Source organism: Urocitellus parryii, chromosome 9 (genome assembly GCF_045843805.1).
Source record: "Urocitellus parryii isolate mUroPar1 chromosome 9, mUroPar1.hap1, whole genome shotgun sequence".
Classification (NCBI taxonomy): Eukaryota; Metazoa; Chordata; class Mammalia; order Rodentia; family Sciuridae; genus Urocitellus; species Urocitellus parryii.
In genome coordinates this window covers 139,300,749-139,320,494 of record NC_135539.1, presented here as the reverse complement: position 1 = coordinate 139,320,494, position 19,746 = coordinate 139,300,749, and the positions used below count along the sequence as shown (strand labels likewise).

At 45.7% G+C, this 19,746-nt stretch overlaps 1 protein-coding gene across 1 annotated transcript; it reads right to left on the bottom strand.

Moving 5' to 3' along the window:
- Positions 1 to 5,950: 5,950 nt before the first annotated feature.
- Serpinc1 (serpin family C member 1) lies at positions 5,951 to 18,389 on the bottom strand. The gene is made up of 7 exons (XM_026388487.2): positions 18,264 to 18,389; positions 15,981 to 16,350; positions 12,785 to 13,000; positions 11,812 to 11,949; positions 9,645 to 10,035; positions 8,392 to 8,456; positions 5,951 to 6,206 (listed from the first exon to the last, which is right to left on the bottom strand). The coding sequence occupies exons 1-7, from the start codon at positions 18,302 to 18,304 to the stop codon at positions 6,030 to 6,032; spliced, it is 1,398 nt and encodes a 465-aa protein (XP_026244272.1). The 5' UTR covers positions 18,305 to 18,389; the 3' UTR covers positions 5,951 to 6,029.
- Positions 18,390 to 19,746: the final 1,357 nt, after the last annotated feature.

Here is a 19,746-nt window from a genome sequence, read left to right as displayed (position 1 = left end):
CAAGATTGTCCTTAGGCAGGAGCTGGATTCCCTCAGCTACTGTCCACCCCCTTTCTCTTCCATATCTCACTTCAGCTCCTCTACCTCTGAGCACTTGGCTGAAGAAAGAGTGGAGCTTTCTGAAGCAAGCAAAGGATAACCAGGCCCAGAACACAGGCTGCAGTGTCTGAAATTCTTATTATGTGCAGATATTAATGTTTTATGTGTTGCCAAAATGAAAAGTGTCGGGACACTGAGGCTTAGCGCTTCTATCCACTGGCTTCTGCTTGCCAAGAGTAGCCTGTGGAGGTGGGCGCCATTTGTTTTTAAGGATGCACCCAGTGCTTTCTAATGAGGTGAAATATTTGTTTGAGTGCCAGTTTTCTTTTTTAGTTGCCATTTGTGGTCCATTTTGGCAGGACTGGAATATTAACCATCTTTTCCTAAAAATGAGTCTCTGCCAATATCTTACATGGATGTGTGCATGACAAAGGTTTTCAGATGAGCTGTTTTGCTTTTAATCACTCCAAAGAGAGAGTCTTGTTTTTATTGCTGATACTGTTGTAATAGACAAGATGGCTTCACTTGAATGGAGATTTGGTTTTAGTAATAAAAGGCCTCTAGGCGGACCTAATATTAAAGTCCAGTGTAGCATCCACTGGCTTCCGCTGTCTTTTCCTGCTGGGGCATTAGCACATAACACACTGAGTCCAGTCAGCCTGCCTATCTCTTGAACTGGGGACTTGCGACTGCCACGGGTTAGGGCTGGCCTCAGCAGTCATCTCGAGTGTGTTCCATTTCTTCATTCCCATGGTGTGATTGGTGGTGTGTCTAACAGGGATTCTCTATCAGGAGTGGAAATGAGAGCATGATCCATTTCAGATGTTTTAGGGGTGACTTTGGGGCACTAATAGATAAGTATTTACTGGTAAGCAAGTGGGGAGTAGAGAACATGTAAACTTCCAAAGAAGGGTTACAATGGATAGAGTAATTCCTGCTGGAACGCAGCATGAATCCTGAGGAGATGAGGTGGCAAACTATGACTAGTTCTCAGCCTAACAGCCATGCTAACATGCTAGACTCAGGAATTAATTCCTGCTGAGGAAAAGTTTTCCCTCTGGCTTTTTGATTGATTGTGCTCAGAGTCTTGTCCCAGGCTTGCCTCCTTATGTTTTGCTATAATTCATACTTAAGGTGCAGACTTAACCTAAATCAGTACTTTACTGTTGATGTTGCTGCCTATTCTGGACAAAGGGATTAATTAGGGGGAAAAAAGTGAAAAATACCTAGGTAGTTTCATTGAAGCATATTAAATCCATGAGTCTAGAAAGAAGCCATAGATTTTTAACACGCTCTGGCTTGGATGAACACTGAACTTATGCTTTCTATTAAGAAACCTGTTAACCTAGGCCAGTGGTTCTCTATCTTGGATGAGACCCCTTCCAGACATTCACATTTAATTGGTCTGTTGTTCAGCTTGGGCTTTAAAAAGCTTCCTGTTTCAGGCATGGGGTGCACACCTGTAATCCCAGCTGCTCCCAAGGGTGAGGCAGGAGGGTTGCAAATTTGAGACCAACCTCAGCAACTTAACCCTGTCTCCGAATAGAAAGGTCTATAGATGTAGCTCAGTGGTGGAGCACCACTCAATACCCAGTGCCAAAAAAAAAAAAATGATTCTGATATGCAGCCAGGGTGGGGAATCACTGCCTAACTAGGTAGTCTCAAGCTAGTTCTCTTTTCATAAAATATCTTGATTGATATCCTGGCATTATAGAGGGCCAAGGGTCAGATGATAAATGAAACATCCATTTCTCAGAGTAATTCTGGACGGAATTGTTGTGATCCATCCAGCTTCTTCTCTAAACCAAATACTGAGTGTGCCTGAGTAAGCAAAGCAAATTTGTGATGTGAATACAGATTTGGGTTTTTTTTGTTTTTGTTTTTGTTTTTGTTTTTTGGCAATCATGGATTGAACCCAAGGGGTATTCAACCACTGAGCTACATACATCCCCAGCCCTTTTTTTATTTATTTTTTGTCTTTGAGACAGAGTCTCACTAAGTTGATTAGGGCTTCGCTAAATTGCTGAGGCTGGCTTTGAACTTTCGATCCTCCTGCCGAAGCCACAGCTTCCCTGAGTCGTTGGGATCACAGGCTTATTGGGGGTGGGAGGGCTGAGTAGAGATTTTTCAACTCTGGTAGCTGAAATAGAGTCCTTGAATGTATTAAAAGAGCTACTTGTAAACAGTGAGGTAGCATTGGTGATGGGGAAGAGAAGGATCATGCTTGGGGCCATCTTGATACATTGTCTCCTGGTTTGTCTTCTCAGTGGGATTTCTGTGTTAAGTGACTCACTTTTCCTTGACTTTCTTTGTAAATGAAATTAACTAAGGCATAAATGTTTCTGAATATTATATGAAATGTGAAATGAGTTATTTTAGCATCTTTGTTCCAGTATGACAAAAGACATCACCCAGTAATTCCCAATGAGATTCCATATCTTCCATTCTTCTTACCCCAGGTAGTAAAGGTGTTTTTTTCATGGCAGTCAGGGTTTGTTACTGCCTTTGGCAACCTCACACCTGGTAATAGGGAGGGGAGAATTGTTGCATTACCCATAAAAAGTGAAAACCACTGTTCAAATTAACTAGCTACCAAGTGACTTCTAATTTCATGAAAGAAATTTGTGTTTAAGAGCAAGTTCAAATATAGCAGTCTGTCTTCTCAGTATTCTCAACACCACAGAAAATTTCATTCATGTATTATGTATAACTTATTGATAATTTGAACTTCAAATAGGTGGTGTGTGCAAAAAGAAAAAGTAGGTTGAGGAAAAAGTTGATTAGTGCAGAGGACTGGGTTAGCATTTGACTATGAAGTTGGTTTGAAGTGCATTTAGGCCTTGCTGTTGCTCAGCATGTCAGTGCCATGGTGTCATCAGACAGGCCTTCTGACCTTAGATTTGCTGAAGTCTTCCTATTAGTGGAAAGACAAAAGCAACAGCCTGTGGGACTCCAAAAAGAGTAGCCCCTGAAGAACATTGTGGAGTACTGTGAAATATTGCTGAACTTTATGCAAAGTGTATCGCACTGGAATTTTAAGATTTTGAGCAGGGGAGAGTGGTGGGGGAGGATTAGGAAACAGTAAAAGATTAATTATAAACACATACTATGTTTTAAACAAGGAATGAAACAAATTCCTTAAAAGGAATTTCCCAGATGGACTGTGAAGTTAGGTCAACCTCTGCCCTAGTGAGTTGGCTTGCTGATCCCTAAACCTCTAGGGAATCCTTTCTGAAACAGCTAAGCAAATACTAGCCTTACCACAGTCCACCACTCTGCCCATCCTCCTGCCCTAGCAAAGGAAAACGTTCCCATATTATAGGCTAACGAAGTGTGTTCCAGCTCATCCACCAGCTTTTCATCTGCCTAGATATGCATGCACAATTCTTAGCCTGTCGCATTATTTTGTGATCCAATAGCAGAACTTAAAATGGATCCACTAGTTCAGTCAGGAACGTCAGTATCTTCCTTTCCCTTAAAGAAACCTTAAAATCAGAACTCTGGATTTTTGGCCTGTCAGCCTACTTGAGTAAAGGGAGAAATAGGGAGAACATTCAGATTTCCTGGTTCCTCATAATTTGGGGATGGAACCCACTTATGCACTGCCTCCCGAGACACAAAGAGAAGGTTGAGGGTTCAAAGATAGAAAAATCAGTGTAGCAGAAATGTGGTTTCCTTCAGATGGACACAGTCTGAAAGAAATCCAACTGTTCTCTATGGTGCTTATACGATGGGTGACAGCTCTCCCCATCTACCTGTCCCTGGCACTGTGCCTTCCCACTGGTCACTGTGAAAAGCAGATCACACTGGACTCAGAGGCCAGAACCCAGGATGAGTTTCCCCTTCTCACCTTGAACCCATCACTTTGTACAGCTTATAATGTAGCATTTAACTTCTCTTTGGGAAACTTGGTTCCCCACTCCCCACCAATAAATGATAAAGCATTGAGAGTAAAATAGAAAATAAGTCTCTGGTGGTAGCTTTCAAATAAAGAGATCATAGGAAGATTTCACTCCCCTACAGTTGATATTGATAGCAAGAATCAACTGTGCCTGCTTCTTCCTGAGTTTCTAAAGGTTACTGTAGTATATATAAGTAACAAACGTAACAGTTTTTCACAACTTGCTATAATTTTCACAACTTGGATTCTTATTAAAACAGACAATCAGTTTCTAAAATGTTACCCTGGAAGGGAATGGGATAGAGTATTTTTAACTAAGAACCTACCAGTCTGTTTTTTCCTTTTGAAAAACCCTAACATTTGAGACTTGTGTCTTTCATCTGCAGCAGCTACTCCATTATTAATACAGATGCCTCCGAAAGGCCTGCGAGCCAGGATGCCGCTCCCCGCTGGGGATGCCGGACTGGCCTTACGCATCTTATTTCCTAAGACTATCTGTTTTTATCATGTCCTTAATTATAAATACCTATATATAGGATTAGGACTTTCACCCCACCCTCCCTTAACCATAATCACTTCAGTGTGAATCACCACCTCTCCCCTGTCCCCTTTACTGAAAAATGCACTTTAATTCCTATGGAGAGTGGCTGTTCTGGCTCTGAAGCCAGAGTACTTCAGGAGGAGAGTGGAGGAGGGAGAACTCTTGCCAGACCCATCAAACTAACCAAATGTCTTATTGTGAACACACAAATAATATCCATTTTTAAGCTGCCCCCACCTACTCCCTGCCAAAGGGAGAAAGAAACAACCACCAAGTTGAAATTGTTCAAAATGCCTACACTGATTTTGGAAATTTCACTGGAGGGAAGAAAAGGAAAAACCTATCACTAGGTGATTTTTGTCAGCTACCAAATTGTCAGGAACTTCTGTTTGTCTTGTGGGAGGCCGAGGGGTTTTTTGATTAAAATTCAAGTGATATGATCCAGAATTGCATCGTCCCCAAGTATCAGGTTGGTTCTCCCTTACTTTGACAGGTGTCCTCGCACTCTCCTCCTGCAGACTGTCCTTCCCCTGGTGACAAGCCAGTCATTCTTGGAGGGGTAGCATGTCTCCTAAAACCCCAGGAGCCCTGTGGTGTCGGGGAGGGGGGCGGGCAGCAGGGTGGGGGAGGGCAATTCCCAGAAGAATTAAGATGTGGGTTTATATGAACATATTTAAAGCAGTTTAGCAAAAGCTTTCTCGTTGAACAGCTTTAAGAACAATGTGAATGAAATCTTAGCAACTTGGTTAGTAATCCGAAAAGTCTATTAATGTATACTTGAAATTCTGTTTGTATGAAAATGCATTTTCCTCTTTATTTTAACACTGTGTAAAAGACTATTATGCATGTGAGTGGTTTGAGAATTAAATGGTTTAATACTCAGATTTGAATCTGTCTTTTCTGTATATAGAGATCAATTTGTTTATGTTTTTGGAAGTTTTTAATGTGATGGGAATATTGAGAATTCCAGTTAGCCCTACCTTTTCAGGACCGATCTTTCTTTCTTTGTTTGTTTCTTTCTTTTTTTTTTTTTTTGTACCAGGGAGTGAACCCAGGGATGCTTAACCATTGAGCCACATCCCCTAACCCTTTTGAGACAGAGTCTCACTAAGTTGTTTAGGGCCTCGCTAAATTGCTGAGGCTGGCTTTGAACTTGTGATCCTCCTGCCTCAGCCACCCCAGCTACTGGGTTACAGGCATGTGCCCATCTTAGTCCTTTTTAAATTTTATTTTAAGACAGGGTCTGGTTAAGTGCCTAGGCTGGCCTGGAACTTGCAGTTCTCTTGCCCCAGCTTCCAAGTCACTGGGATTGTAGGCGTGAGCCAGGGTGCCTCCTCTTTCATTTTCTTGACCTAAGATTGTTCAAGGGGGAGAGAACAGTTGAAAGCATCATTTTACCAAATGCCCCAGTAGCCTCTCTTTTTCCTTCCCTTGTCTTCATTTCAGGTAGCAAAGTCCTTTCACAACTGTGAGATGGGAGTAGTTGTATTTATTTTTTACTTCTATTCACAAACCAAAATAGGAAGAGGCTCAAAGAATACTAATACTTTAGTGAACACAAGGGTTGGCTACTCTCCCCATGAAGATAATTGTGTTCAGAACAACTTCCCTTATAAGAACAAGGAAGGGCCTGTTGGCCTTGAAGGTCACCCTGTTGGGGTTCAGCGAACGGCCGGCGATGCTGACGACAGTGCTTGCTGCTGCTTCGCTGCCTTCCTCGTTCACCTGCAAGTCACACAGGAAACACAACTGCTGTATTAGCTGCTCTGTGGCTCTCCAAGGCTGGGGCCTCATTCGCAGATGGGCAGTTCCTCGAAAGGCTGTTTGTCTTCCAGTGGTAAAGAATGGGTCAGAGCAAGCTCCCTCCAGAACCCTACTTCTACTCAAATTCTTTTATTTTTTTTTTAAGGTACTGGGGATTAAACCCAGGGGCACTCTAAGTATTTTACTTAGAGACAGGGTCTCACTAAGTTGCTTAGCACCTCACTTTTATTGAGGGTGGCTTTGAACTCATGATCCTCCTGACTCAGCCTCCCAAGCTGCTGGGATTACAGGTTTGCACCACCACTGCGCCTGGCTCTACTCATTCTTTGACCCAGTAAATGTAATGCACTTGTGTACATCCACCCAAGCCTTGCAAGAGTTCACTCATGTTCCCCTGAGCCAGAAGTCTGAATGTACACAATGATTCCGGCTGGCATCATTGAACATGGTGTCACAAGGTTATTTTGTACTAACTGCCGAAGGAAAGTCTGACCCAAGGTCAGAGCTGCAGATGTAACTACCCCAAACCGCTACTCAGGACTCAGCTTATGAAGAGGGTCCTCTGGCTGGATAAGATGGGTTTTTCTTGAAGTAACAGACAAAACTATTTGAACTTGGCTGATAAACAGAATCGCTACATCTAGAAGGACATCAGAAAATGCTTCCTGACTACCCAGAATATCACTAGCTTTGTCCCTGTAGAGAACTTCAGGTCCCTGAGTTTTGTGGTCCTGGTTAATGATGTTTTCCCCTCTCCTGGTCTTCCTTCCACCTTCTTCCTTACCCTCTGTCTCTCCACAGTATCTTTTTCGTGCTCATTCTGGTACTAAATTTAATAGCAGACTAGAGCTTTTACCAACAGGTTCAGATCTTTCAGTCTGCAGACTTCCTCCTGTCCCTTGAGCCACTTCCCTCACAACTAAACCTTTCCTACTGAGCTTGAGCCTTGGGACCATGTTTACTGGCATCACACTCTGCACCTTTTTCTTTGACCACAACCTTTTTTTTTTTTTCTTTTTGGCACCAGGGATTGAAATCAGGGGCACTCAACCACTGAGCCCCATCCCCAGCCCTATTTGGTATTTTATTTAGAGACAGGGTCTCATTGAGTTGCTTAGAGCCTCGCTTTTGCTGGGGCTGGCTTTGAACTCTCAATCCTCCAGCCTCAGCCTCCCAAGCCACTGGGATTATAGGCATGTGCCACCATGCCTGGGACAACCTCCTTTCTTCACAGCTTCCTCAGTCCTGGGAATATCTCGAACATTGGTCCATCTCCTTTGCCTTACAGTCTGGCTTCCATGAAGAAAGGTCTACACTGGTAAATCCCAAATCTGATTGTACATCACAATCCCTTAAGAGTTTGTAAATAAACAGATTTTCAAACCCCATCTCAGAATCTCCAATGGTGAAGAGCCCCAGATGACTAACACTGTTGGTCCACAGTTTACCCTCTGAGCACCAGAAGCTCCGTAAGTGATACAGAGCTATCTTTCTGTCTATGGAGGCCTCTCTTGGGGGAGCGTAAGTTAAGCAGTATTTGACTGTCTTCCTCGGTAAGGGACTTCTCACACCTCAACATGGCAGTATGCATATTAATCTCTCAAGAAAAGGGTACACATTTATTTGTCCACCTAACTTTTCATTTCCTGCAATGTAGTCTAGTGTTCCCATTCTCCAGAACACTCTTCAGGACTGATCCACACCGGTACAATTAGGCATGTTCTGTCCAAACTCAGCAAAAGGTAACTGCATTCACTTTCAATATTCTTGCTAGATACTTTCTGTTTTCTTAAAATTCCTCTTGGTTCTCCTCCTCCTCCTCCTCCTCTGAAGTCCTTCTCAGTGGCCTTTGATCGTTCCTTTTCCTGTGTCACCCTCCCCTAAATGTTTGTGTCCCTGTGTCCTGTGTGACCTGCTATGTGGAGTGGGGAGAGGAGGCTGGGACAGCCCCATCATGAGGGTTTCGGAGGAGGGTCGTATTGCAGGAGACCTCACAGAGGAGAGGACTACAGGTTTGGGTTGAAGTGCTAGAAGTTGCCCCCTCCACTCCTGTGTCCAGTTGTCCTAGCATCTAGGCCATAAGGGCTAGTGCAGCAAGACTGCCAGTTACATGAGATACAGAAAACAACACTGGAAGGGAACTCACCTCAAGAAAGGCCTTGTGGAATGCATCTGAGACATAGAGGTCATTCCGGCCATCTGCAACAATACCTAGGAGGAAGTCCAGAGAAGTTTCTATGAAATGGGAGGAAGTTGACTTCAATGCACAGACAGGAATTCAGTTGGAATTAAGAGGTCCTTTGGGATTTTTTTGAAAAATAGAAATCCTGGGCCTTCACCTAATAATACCTCCACAGTGAATATGTGTTAAAAATAATAGAGCACTTTGGGCTTGTTCAGCCTGGCTCTTGTGGATCTAACCTCAACCTTCAGCTCTCTGGAGTGGGTGGGAAAAGGTGGGGTTTTTGTTTCCTGGCTACTGGGAATTGAACCCAGGGGGCTCTACCACTGAGCTATATCTCCAGCCTTTTTAATTTTTTAAATATTTTTTTAATTGTAGATAGACACACAATATCTTACTTTTATGTAGTGCTGAGGATCAAACCCAGTGCCTCATACATGTGAGGCAAGTGCTCCACCACTGACCTATAGCCCCAGGCCTTTTTTAAATTTTCATTTTGAAATAAAGTCTCCCTAAGTTGCTAAGGCTGGCCTCAAACTTGCTTCAGTCTCCTGAGTAGCTGGAATTATAGTGTGCATCCCCACGCTCAGAAGGATTTTGTTTTTTGAAAAAGGCCCTTACCTACTTTGTAGGAATAGCTTTCTTTTCCATCTAGCCACATTTTTAAGAGGTGGGTTGACCTTCAGAACTAGTTTATAGACGTCAGCCCAGTAAAGATAAATCCAATGACCTATAACATCTTATAGACCTTTTTTTTTTTTTTTTTTTTTTTTTACTGGGGATTGAACCTAAGCCACTGAGCTCTCCAGCCCTTTTTATTTTGAGACAGGGTCTCACTAAGTTGACAAGGCTGGCCTCCGTCAGACACTTGCCATCCTCCCGCCTCAGCCTCCGGAGTCACTGATATTACAGGCATGTGCTTCTTCACCTGGCTTCTAATTCCTTTTTGAGTTCTTCTCCACTTGGTTCCATCTCCTCTGTAAGATACAGATTCATAGGGTACTAGTGCTAACTGAACCAGTGGCAATACAAGAGCAAATTTCCCCTTTCATAGAAGAAACTGAGGCCTCAAAAGAGGAAGGACTTTCCACCATTAGCAGAGAGCTGGTATCAGAATCTAGGTGTCCTCTCCCATGGCTGTGTTCTGCTCTTTCTTCAACTCTTTCCCTTGCTCAGACCACCTTGGGACAGAGGAGGAAACTTCCTCCTGTACCAACCTGGGAGCCTGGACTTCTCAGGGGTGAACAGATCAACAAGACCCATGTCTTGCAGCTGCTCCTTCAAACTGAAGTTGTCCTCAATGCGGAAGCGGGGCACGTGGGCCACCAGCATCATCTCTGACAACTCATCCAGCCACTCCTGCAGGACTTCAGGGGTGAGTTCCTGCTCCACCTTGGCCAAGCTCTTCTCAGGCCTGGGCAGGATGAGCACCATGGTGATGTCATCTCCTTTGAAAGGCAACTCAAGCACCTGGGTGCCTTCTGCCACACGCCGGTACCGGAACTTGCCCTCCTGGTACATCATAGGTGCTAAGCATGTCTTCCCATCAGCCATGTAGAACAGCTCCTTCCTTGTGTTCTCAGGGCTGAACTTTGACTTCCACAGCCCCTGGAAGAAGGCGCCAGGTGAGATGGTCACAAAGCAAGAACAAAAACATTCATAGAAGAATATTTATTGAAATGAGAAATATCTTATTACATTAATATATGTAAGTATAATTATTAGGAAGAATACTGAAGGAGCAGGCATGAAAAGATTAATAACAACTGTATTGCAGTGATGGAATTATAAATGGATTTTGTTCTGTATACCTTCCTATATTTCTCAAAATTTCAGCAGTGACTATTGCTTTTATAATCCAGAAAAATAAAAGCTAAAACCAAGAATAACCTATAAACTTCCTCTCAAGTTCACGAGTTTAATCCAAGTTGTCTTTTTTAAAAAAATAAATAAATAAATATTTTTAGTGGAACATAGTTCCTCACACATGCTGGGCAAGTGGTCGGCCCTGAGCCCCAGCCCAGCCCTCAAGTTGTCTTTTGCTCTCTGCCTTCCACCAGCCTCATTCTGCAGGGCTGACCTCTGAACTTCTGGCTCTGCCCCTGACAAGGAGAGGCCAGACAGATAACGGAGGGTTGGCCTGGTGGCACCCAGGCAGGGGCTGGGTTCTGACTGACTTCCTGCACCATTCCTTGTCACTTTTTGGCTCTTACCTCTTGGGACAAGTCATTTAACTCTGAGTGATGGCTTCTCTGGGTAAGGTTAGCAGCTGGTGACAGCTAATATTTATAAAATGCTTCCTGTGTACAGTAGGGGCATACAGATACTACTTCATGCAATTTACATGGATTAATTTTTTCAGTCTCTCTGTTACCCCGCGAGGTAAGTGTATCATCATCGTCATCTTACAGATGCCAAAATTTCCAGAGGAAATTCCTGGGGGCTCTCACAAATTCACACACTAGGAAGAGTCAGGATTTGAAACTCATCTATATAAGTGACTCAAGTTCTCTTTTTTGGTGTTGTTTCAAAAGGGCTGCCAAGCTCTGTTTTCTTTCTTGGATTCCCACTATCTTTAAAAACTACTGAACTCTTGGGGAAATAGAAGAGGAGGCAAACAAATGGGAAATTGTTCTGTAAACTGTAAGGGGTGAGCTACTACACTATGGAAAGGCCCTCAACTCTATTCTTGGGGAGGGGGAACCCAAGAGACAGTGTGATTGGCAACAGCAATGACCGACTAAACCCCTTGGGCCTCCTGGAGGTAGGAGGGGAGGATGCATATGGAGCACATCCCAGAATGAACAGTATGCCACAACTCAACTTCTGCTGGTGGGCCTCTTGAAAGCCAGGGATCTGTTTGTTTGCACTATCCTCTTGCTTCTCCTTCTAAATGGAATCGATTATGAAGTCCTTGGAACTCTTGACTCCGAGGAAGACAAGGCCATCTACATGGTCAAATAACTAGGCCTCTGCTAAGTCTGAGGTGAGCCTGGCACATAGGGATTCAGAAGCTTCAGGCAGAGGAGCTGAGTCTCTGTACAAACCACTCCAGACAATCTTGTCACTGAGAATTGTCAACAGGTGCTGTCATTTTGTTCTAGATTTCAAGTGGAGTCAACTGGATGACAGAAAGTATCACACGTGGGGTTTGTGAGTGTGTGTACTCTGCCCCAAGCTTAGGGATACGACTGAGCCTCCTGGACCTCAGCCCAGCTGCCATGGTCCTAAAAGTTCTATGCTCTCAGCAAATTTATGTCTGCCCAGACCACACATGGACTGTTTCACAGAAGGGAAATGTCTACATGTGCCCAACGGTGTGAAAGAGGGCAAGCAGAAGAGGAAGAGGAAGTCCCTGGGGGCCCCCAGGTCCATTTTGAGTACCTTGAAGTAAATGGTGTTGACCAGCACCAGAACAGTGAGCTCATTGATGGCGTCCCTGGGAATGACATCAGTGATCCGGCCTTCAGTCTTATTGGCTACCCATTTGTTGATGGTCACTCTGGCCTGCTCTGCATTTTCCTAAGGAGAACAGGAAACAAACCTGTGCTGTTCAGTTGCTTGTCCATAGTCACGTGAAACATTTCATTTTGCTCACCATCTCTCTGCCCTCTCCCACCATTTGGTTTAGAAGCGTCACTTTGCCCCAAACTGAGCAAATCTCATTCATCTAATGCAGTGCCACCAAATTTCCATACAGCTAATTAATCTATAAGAAAGAACAAAAAGAAACAGGAAGAAAAAAGAAACAAAAAAAGAAGAGAGTCTGGGAAAAGAAGATAAAATATTATCTTTTCTGACTTGGGAAAACCTGAACCCACAAAAGCAGAGTTTCCAAACACGCATCCTGTGGGAAGCAGGGAGTTGTGGCAGGCTGAGAGGACAGGGAGGAGGAATGCCCGGCTGGCAAATCAGTTGGAGAAATGCCAGCGTATTTCTTTGTTGCAGAACTCCTCAGAACACTTAACAGCTTCTGTGCTTCATGAATTTTTGAGAATGTGAAATGAGCATCATATACCATTTTATTTGACCATAGTAATTGTTTATATTAAATAGGTCTCTTGTAGGACTAGCATCTCCAGAACAGCCTTTGGTATGTGTTTGAACATAGTGATGCAAATGAAGAATCCATGATTTATGCAAGTTTTTCAGAGCAACCTCTACAACCTAGGTATGGGTACCATTGATTTCCTAGGATGTATCAAGTAGGAATATGTATCCCGGGGGTATGGACTTGTACCGTCCTCCACCAGTCTTCAGCCTGCAGAGCAGAGTTAATTTGGACCCTGTTTTTCTACCTCCTCAGTTTCTGAGTGGAGAGGAAAAACTCAGGTTAGAGAGGACACCTACACCTCACCTTGAAGTCCAAGGGCTGCAGCTTGGCTCCATAGACCACCTCACTGATATCCTGGTAGGTCTCATTGAAGGTCAGAGATTTGTCTCCAAAGAGGCGGTTAGCTGAGACCAATGTGGAAGATTTGTTGGCTTTTCGATAGAGTCGGCAGTTCAGTTTGGCAAAGAAGAAGTGGACCTGATCAGATGTTTTCTCAGAGATGGTGTCAAACTTAAAAACCTAGAGAAGGAAGAGAAGATGCTGGGTTTGTAGGGCAGCCTGGGTGACAAGGTGGTGAGCACAGCGGGGACCTCAGTGTCAGCTACTCCAAGCTCAGTGCCTGGCATGGCATGCGTGCTCAGCTCATGTTTCTAAAATGAATACATGGATAAAAGGAGTCTAAAGGGCAGGAAGGACAAAGGGAAAGACGGAGACTGGGTGCCACCTACACTCTCTAAAGGGCACCCACCAACAGGAGACGCTTTCTCACTGGAATGGAATGGGTCCTCTTGATGATGCTGGACAGGGAGACATGGACACAAGACCACGCCTCCGCTCGGAACAGACACTGTCGTGGCATCCTCGGGGTCAGCAGCTCCTGGGGGCTCTGGGATACTGGTTGTGTGAGGGTGAGAAAGGAAGAGAGTCCACAGCGAGGGAATAAATGGGCCCATAATACAAGAGTCTCCAAGTTGAAAAGGACTCACAGGTCGCCGTGCCAGTCAGAACCACAGAGTTGCCAGACGCCCGTCCTACCTTCACCATCCCCAGGCGAAACGGTGAGGCTGCTCTTCCCCTCCCAGCCGAACTGTCCTCAGGTGACAAAGGCCTGCTGCCTTCATCCTTTGACTGTGGTTTACCTGATTTGGTCCAGTATGCCCCCACTTTTTTCTTTTTAAAGATTGTGCTTTGGGCTGGGGTTGTGGCTCAGTGGTAGAGCGCTCGCCTCACACGTGCAAGACCCTGGGTTCGATCCTCAGCACCACATAAAAGTAAATAAGTGAAATAAAGGTATTGTGTCCAACTACAATTAAAAAAAAATTTATTTAAAAAAAGAGTTTCTCTTTTCTCTAGAGAGAGAGAGCTCAACCGTACTTCTCTAATACATGGCATCTTGTCTCGGAAGATCTTGTAGAAAGGAGGGCCCGAAGGACATGCTAGGTTTGGAAACGGTGTTCTGTTTCTTTTCCCAGCACTAGGGATCAAACCCAGGGCCGTGTGCATTGCTAGGCAAGGGTCCTCCAACTGAAGCCACACCCCTAGACCTTGTTTCTGGTCTTACAGGAAAGATCAGACTTAAACTGTCACCTGGGGCGAGAGACAGTGGTATGTGGAAGTGCTTTGAGACCAACACCAGTGTAGGCAGAGCAACTGAGAAGGCGGTAGTATGGGTCCTAACAGTTTCTGCCAGGTGGGCTCCCCTGTGCTCCCAGCCATTCAGGAGCCTGAGGCAGGAGCATCCCAAGTTCTAGGCCAGCCTCAGAAACCTAGTGAGACTCTCAACAACTCAGCAAGACCCTGCCTTGAAACAAAAAAATAAAAAATAAAAAGAGCTGGGGATGTAGCTCATGGTAAAGCACCCCTGGGTTCAATCCCTGGTACAAAAAAAAAGTTTCTAGCCCAGATGCAGTGGCCATGCCTATAATCCCAGTTACTTGGGAGGGTGTGGCAAGAGGATTGTGAGTTCAAGGTCAGCCGGGGAAGCAAGATCCTATCTTAAAATTAAAAAGGATTGGGGATGTAGCTGAGTGGTAGAGTGCCCACTATAACAAAAATAAGTAAATAAATAAGCATTGAGAGTACCTAACAGCGAAAGGATAGTCTCTTCAATAAGTCTCTTTTGTGTGTTGGGTAACACACACAGAAATAAATTAGAAGGGCTGGAGGTGGAGCTCTGATGTACAGTGCTTTCTTGGCACATGTGAGGTGCTGGGTTCAATCCCCTCTACGACAAAAAATTAGAAAAGAAAAAGAAAAAAGAGAATAGGAAGAAAGAAGGGGTGGAGGGAGGTGGGGAGAGAGAGAGAAGAGAAAACCTCAAGAAAGCCAGCCAGGCACTATGGAGGGATTAAGGACCTAGTGTTCCATCTATGACCTCTTATACTGGTATCACTGGCTACTTAATTTATGGCATTTCTTATCTTTTCCCACTTCCCTCCTACAAAAAAAGCAGGATGGGGAGACTAAGTCGCTGATATGAAATGATTAGTTTTTCCCAGAGCAAGAAAAAGCTCTCACATCCTTGGCTTCCCTGGCACCAGATCTCAAGGTAAAACCCAAGGTCCTTTTTTGTTTTTTCTTGGTCCTGGGGATTGAACCCAGGGGCACTTTACCACTGAGCTACATCCCCAGCCCCAACACTAAGTTTCTTAGGGTCTGGAAAATTGCTGAGGCTGTAATCCTCCTGCCTCAGCCTCCCAAGTCACTGGGGTTACACACTTGTGCTACTGTGCCTGGCAATCCTCGAGTCTTCACCCACAGAGCACACGTGCCCGAGTTCCGCTCCCATACCAAGACAGGAACTGAGAGTCTACACCTCCAGGTACGTCGTCTGGCACAGAGATAGTGCTGAATAAACACATAGCTATGATCAAATGAGTGAATAAATATTTAATGAAAGAATGACTAAAAAGAGAAGTTTTAAGAAACACAGGGCTACAGCCATTTAAAAACACCCTAAAGAGGGCTGGGGTTGTAGCTCAGTGGTAGTGTGCTTGCCTAGCGTGAAGCATTGGATTTGATTCTCAGTACTACATACACATACAAATAAATGAAGTAAAGGAACATTAACAACTAACTTATTTTTAAAAGGGAGTACGATTGGATGAGCATATTTAGGAGCCAACCTTAAAAAAAAAAAAAAAAAAAACCCTAAAAGAGGAAACTCGGATTTATAAAGCGGTCATCCAGGTAGTAATTCTCAGTGACTCAGGAGGCTGAAGCAGGAGGATGGCAAATTTAAGACCACCCTGGGCAACTCAGTGAGGCCCTGTCTCAAAAATAAAAAATTAGCAGACTGGAGATTCAGCTTAGTGGTAGAGAGCACCTGTCTAGCATGTGCTCTGGGTTCCATCTGCAGTACCAAAAAAATAATAATAATAATAATCATGACACATGAAGTAGTGATTCAAAGGAAATAATCTGAAATGAGGTCCCTATGTGTCGGTAAACCAAAAGATGCTCCCAGCAGAGAAGCTGAAGAGAGAGCTCCAGGTTGTACCTCCATGAGCTGCTTGAGGGTGTCGTTACAAGCACCCAGCTTGGTCATAGCAAAAGCTGTGGAGATACTCAGGGGCGACAGGAAAATGTTGTCGTTGTCATTCTTGGAGTCTGCCAGGTGCTGATAGAAGGTGGTGGCAAAGCGGGAATTGGCCTTGGACAGCTCCCAGACCCGCCGGTTGGTGGCCTCAGGGATCTTCTGCTCCAAGCCCTCATCCTCAGGCGCTTTTTTCTCTGGGGAGCGGTAAATGCACATGGGATTCACGGGAATGTCCCGGGGCTTGGCTGTGCAGATGTCCTCCACAGGATTCCCATGGCAGGCCACACAGCCCCAGAGGCCAATGAGCAGCAAGCAGAGAAGACACGCTTTCCTGAGAGGGGACAGAAGGCTGAGTTAAGTAGGCTGGGCAGCCCCACCCCACTGGCCACCAGGGCTCTGCCCAGGAAAGCTGAGGAGGGCGGCCCCCTCGGGTGGCCAGGAGGAGGCCAGGCCTCCAGCTGGGCACAAGCCCAGACTCCTCACAAGCGGATGGCCCCTGCCTGGACGTGGTCCTGCTGTTTGACGTTCATTAGAATCAGCTGGGTTCACTAGAATCCTGCTGGGCGCTGGGGGGGGGGGGGGCTTTGGGCTAAGGGAGAGTCAGGGAAGTGAGGGAGCCACTTGGCCAGGCTGCTGCGGGAAGCGCTCCCAGATGGAGCGAGATTTCCTGGATCATGGAGGATGTTTAGGATTTAGAACAGAAGGGGTGAGAAAGATTGAGTGGAACCAAGGCTCCGCCCTCCCACTGAGCCCCAGTCCCACTGCTTGGGACACAGGCCCACCTGGAAGTCCTGCAGGTTCCTGTGAAGTAGGATCCGCCAGAGCGTCATTCTCACCTTGTTTCCCTCCCTCAGCTCAGGCCAGGGAATGGGACCCCTTTCTTCCACCCTCCTTCTTTAGTTAGACCCCAGAGTTGATTAATTCTGCTTCCTTTTCCTCTCACCAACCGCTGCCCCTGCCTTAACTCAGACCCTCAACCTCTTGTTTGTTCTTCCCGTGCTGCAGTCCGAACCCTGGGCCTTGTGCAGGCCTGGCAAGCGCTCTGCCACTCACCCACAGCCCAGCTCTTTTTCTCAAATTTTGTTTTGAGACAGGGTCTCACCAGATTGCCCAGGCTGGCCTTAGACTTGGTGATCCCCTCCTGCCTGAGCCTCCCAAATGGTTGGGATCAGGCCTTCATCTTTTTTTTTTTCTTTGCTTGAAAATTTTAATAGTTTTCAACAGGAGATCACTAGATATAAATGAAGCTAATCTTGGTTTTTAGAAAATGAAGCAGTAGAATTGTCAGAGAGAGAGAGAGAGAGAGAGAGAGAGAGAGAGAGAGAGAGAGAGAATTGGAACACCCAATAAAACAGACCAAGCGATCCCATCTCTGTAATATTTCTATAGATAAGACGGAGCTAGGACTTCCTCAGGGTGGTTTGGGGTCCCTGGGTCTATAGAAGGGACTCTGTATCTGGGGACTGAGGCTTCTCACTCCTCCTGTAGAAAAAGACAGGCAGCGATACAGAGAGCCCACTGAGGTGGTCTGCTGGGCAAGCAGGGGGCTGAGTCAGAGCTGCTGAGGGACATCTATCTTTTTGCGTGGTTGGAGGCCAACCCTGCAGCTCTGAAGAAAGAGGTGCACCGTGGGGGAGAGGTGGAGGAAGGCAGGGTGGGGAATCTGCCATCCATCTCCCGACTCCATTGCCCTCTGCTTCCCATGTTGTCCTTCAGCATATTTGGAAATACAAATGGAAGCTGGAGGGGCCTTGGAGCTGTGCTAAGCATAAAGAAAAACCATGATGAACTGAGTCACCGCTTCACTTCTAGCCTCCCGTGACAACCCAGATCAAGAAGGGACTGCGCGTGGCATGGGGGTGGGGGTGTCTCGCTGTGAAAAGGGACAGGACTTCAGCCATTGAGTCAAAGGTCAATGAGACCTCGGGCAGTGGGAACGGAGTGGAAGGAGGAGCAGGGAGGGAGCCAGGAGGTCCTCCAAGCCTCAATCTGCCCCCGTTCACACGCAGGCAGCCTGGGCAGTCCCCTCCAGTGTCCAGTTCTGCAATCTGCAAGGCATCTTTGCACAAAGGAAGGCACCTCCTGGTGTCTTGGGCTGATCCGGGTGTGGCTTAGGGAAGTGCCTTACCTCCTGCCATGACATCTCTTAACAGGTCCCTAAGTACAAGCCAGGCCTGGTCCTCTCAAGGTGTGGCAGGTGGAAAGCCAGTGAGAGCGTGCAAAGGGCAAGCGCGCCCCTCTTACCTTTCCCCGGCAGCTGCAGTTCCTGTCCCAGCGGACCCCATGACCACTATCCCCCAGGGCGGGCTAGTGGAGATGGTGTGGTCTGAGGCAATCCCTCTGAAAACTGGTTCTTTCCTCTAAATCTGACTCAGGTTCCAGAGGCCAGGGTGGGGGAGGGAGCTGGATCGGAGGGGAGGACTGAGGTCAAAGACTGATGACCAGTTCCCTGGGTTAAGCAAGCATAGGTCCTGGTGTTGAATCAATAGAGAAGCTGAAGTCCAGTCAGCCTAGGGAAGGTAAGACCCACCTTTCCTGTCCACAGTCCCTCACACTCCTCTCCATCTTTATAGAAGAGGAAAACAACATGTTTATGAATACAAACTTGGTTAGGAAATACCTGATTCAGGAGAAACTTGGAGGGATTTTTTTTTTTTAATTTTACTTTATTTATTTATTTATTTTTGCTGGTTATTTAGTTCAGGGAGTAAGAATAGGTGAACTAACTACCAAGTTGGATGTCAGAAACTTCTAGACCTCTGCCTGTTCAGTACAATGTCCCCTCTCTCATGGTTTGGGGGGTTGGATACTGTCTGAATAGAGAGGGAAAGCTAAATGAGCTGCAGGTCTCTGGCCAGAGCCAGGACACACGTTGGCCAGATGGGCCTGTTCCACACTCAGCCCTGAAGCCATGGGAGGGAGACACCAACACAGGAGCTTCAGGTGCAGCCAAGAGTTTCTCTGAAGAGTAAGGAGCTGGTTGGGAGCACTTAGCAAAATGGTATTGGGGATTGGGAGATAGTGTGTGGGGCAGCTGAAAATTTTAATAGTTTCCAACAGGAGGTCACTAACTATAAATGAAGATAATCTCTGAATAGGGGAACCCAGTTCAGTGTCTGCAGGTGGAAAAGAAGATTTAGTTTCCTGTTTCTCTTCCTCCTCCTCCTTTTTCGGTTTTACACCACTGGGGCTGGCACCTGGGGCACTCTACCACTGAGCTACATCCCCAGCTCTTGTTATTTTGTTTGAGTATTATGAGGCAAGGTTTCACCAAGTTGCCTGGTTGGCCTGGAACTTGTGACTCTCCTGCCTCAGCCTCCTGGGTAGTTGGGATTACAGATGTGCACCATTGCTCCTGGCTAAATAACACACTTCAAGAGTTTATACTGTTTTTCATCATATTTTCACCTGCTAATTTAAGCTACCCTCAATGACGTTTTGCAAGATTTTGTTGTTGTTACGGGGGATTGAACTCAGGGGCACTCGACCACTGAGCCGCATCCCCAGCCCTTCTTTGTATTTTATTTAGAGACAGGGTCTGACCGAGTTGCTGAGGCTGACTTGAACTTGAGGTCCTCCTGCCTCAGCCTTCTGTGCTGCTGGGCTTACAGGTATGTACCACCATGCCAGGCTTTACAACTTTTTAAGCAGCTTGCCTTCCCTTCCTTGTAATTTGTTTCCTCAAAAAGGATTCTCACAAAGGCATTAGAATTAAAAGAGATTAAGT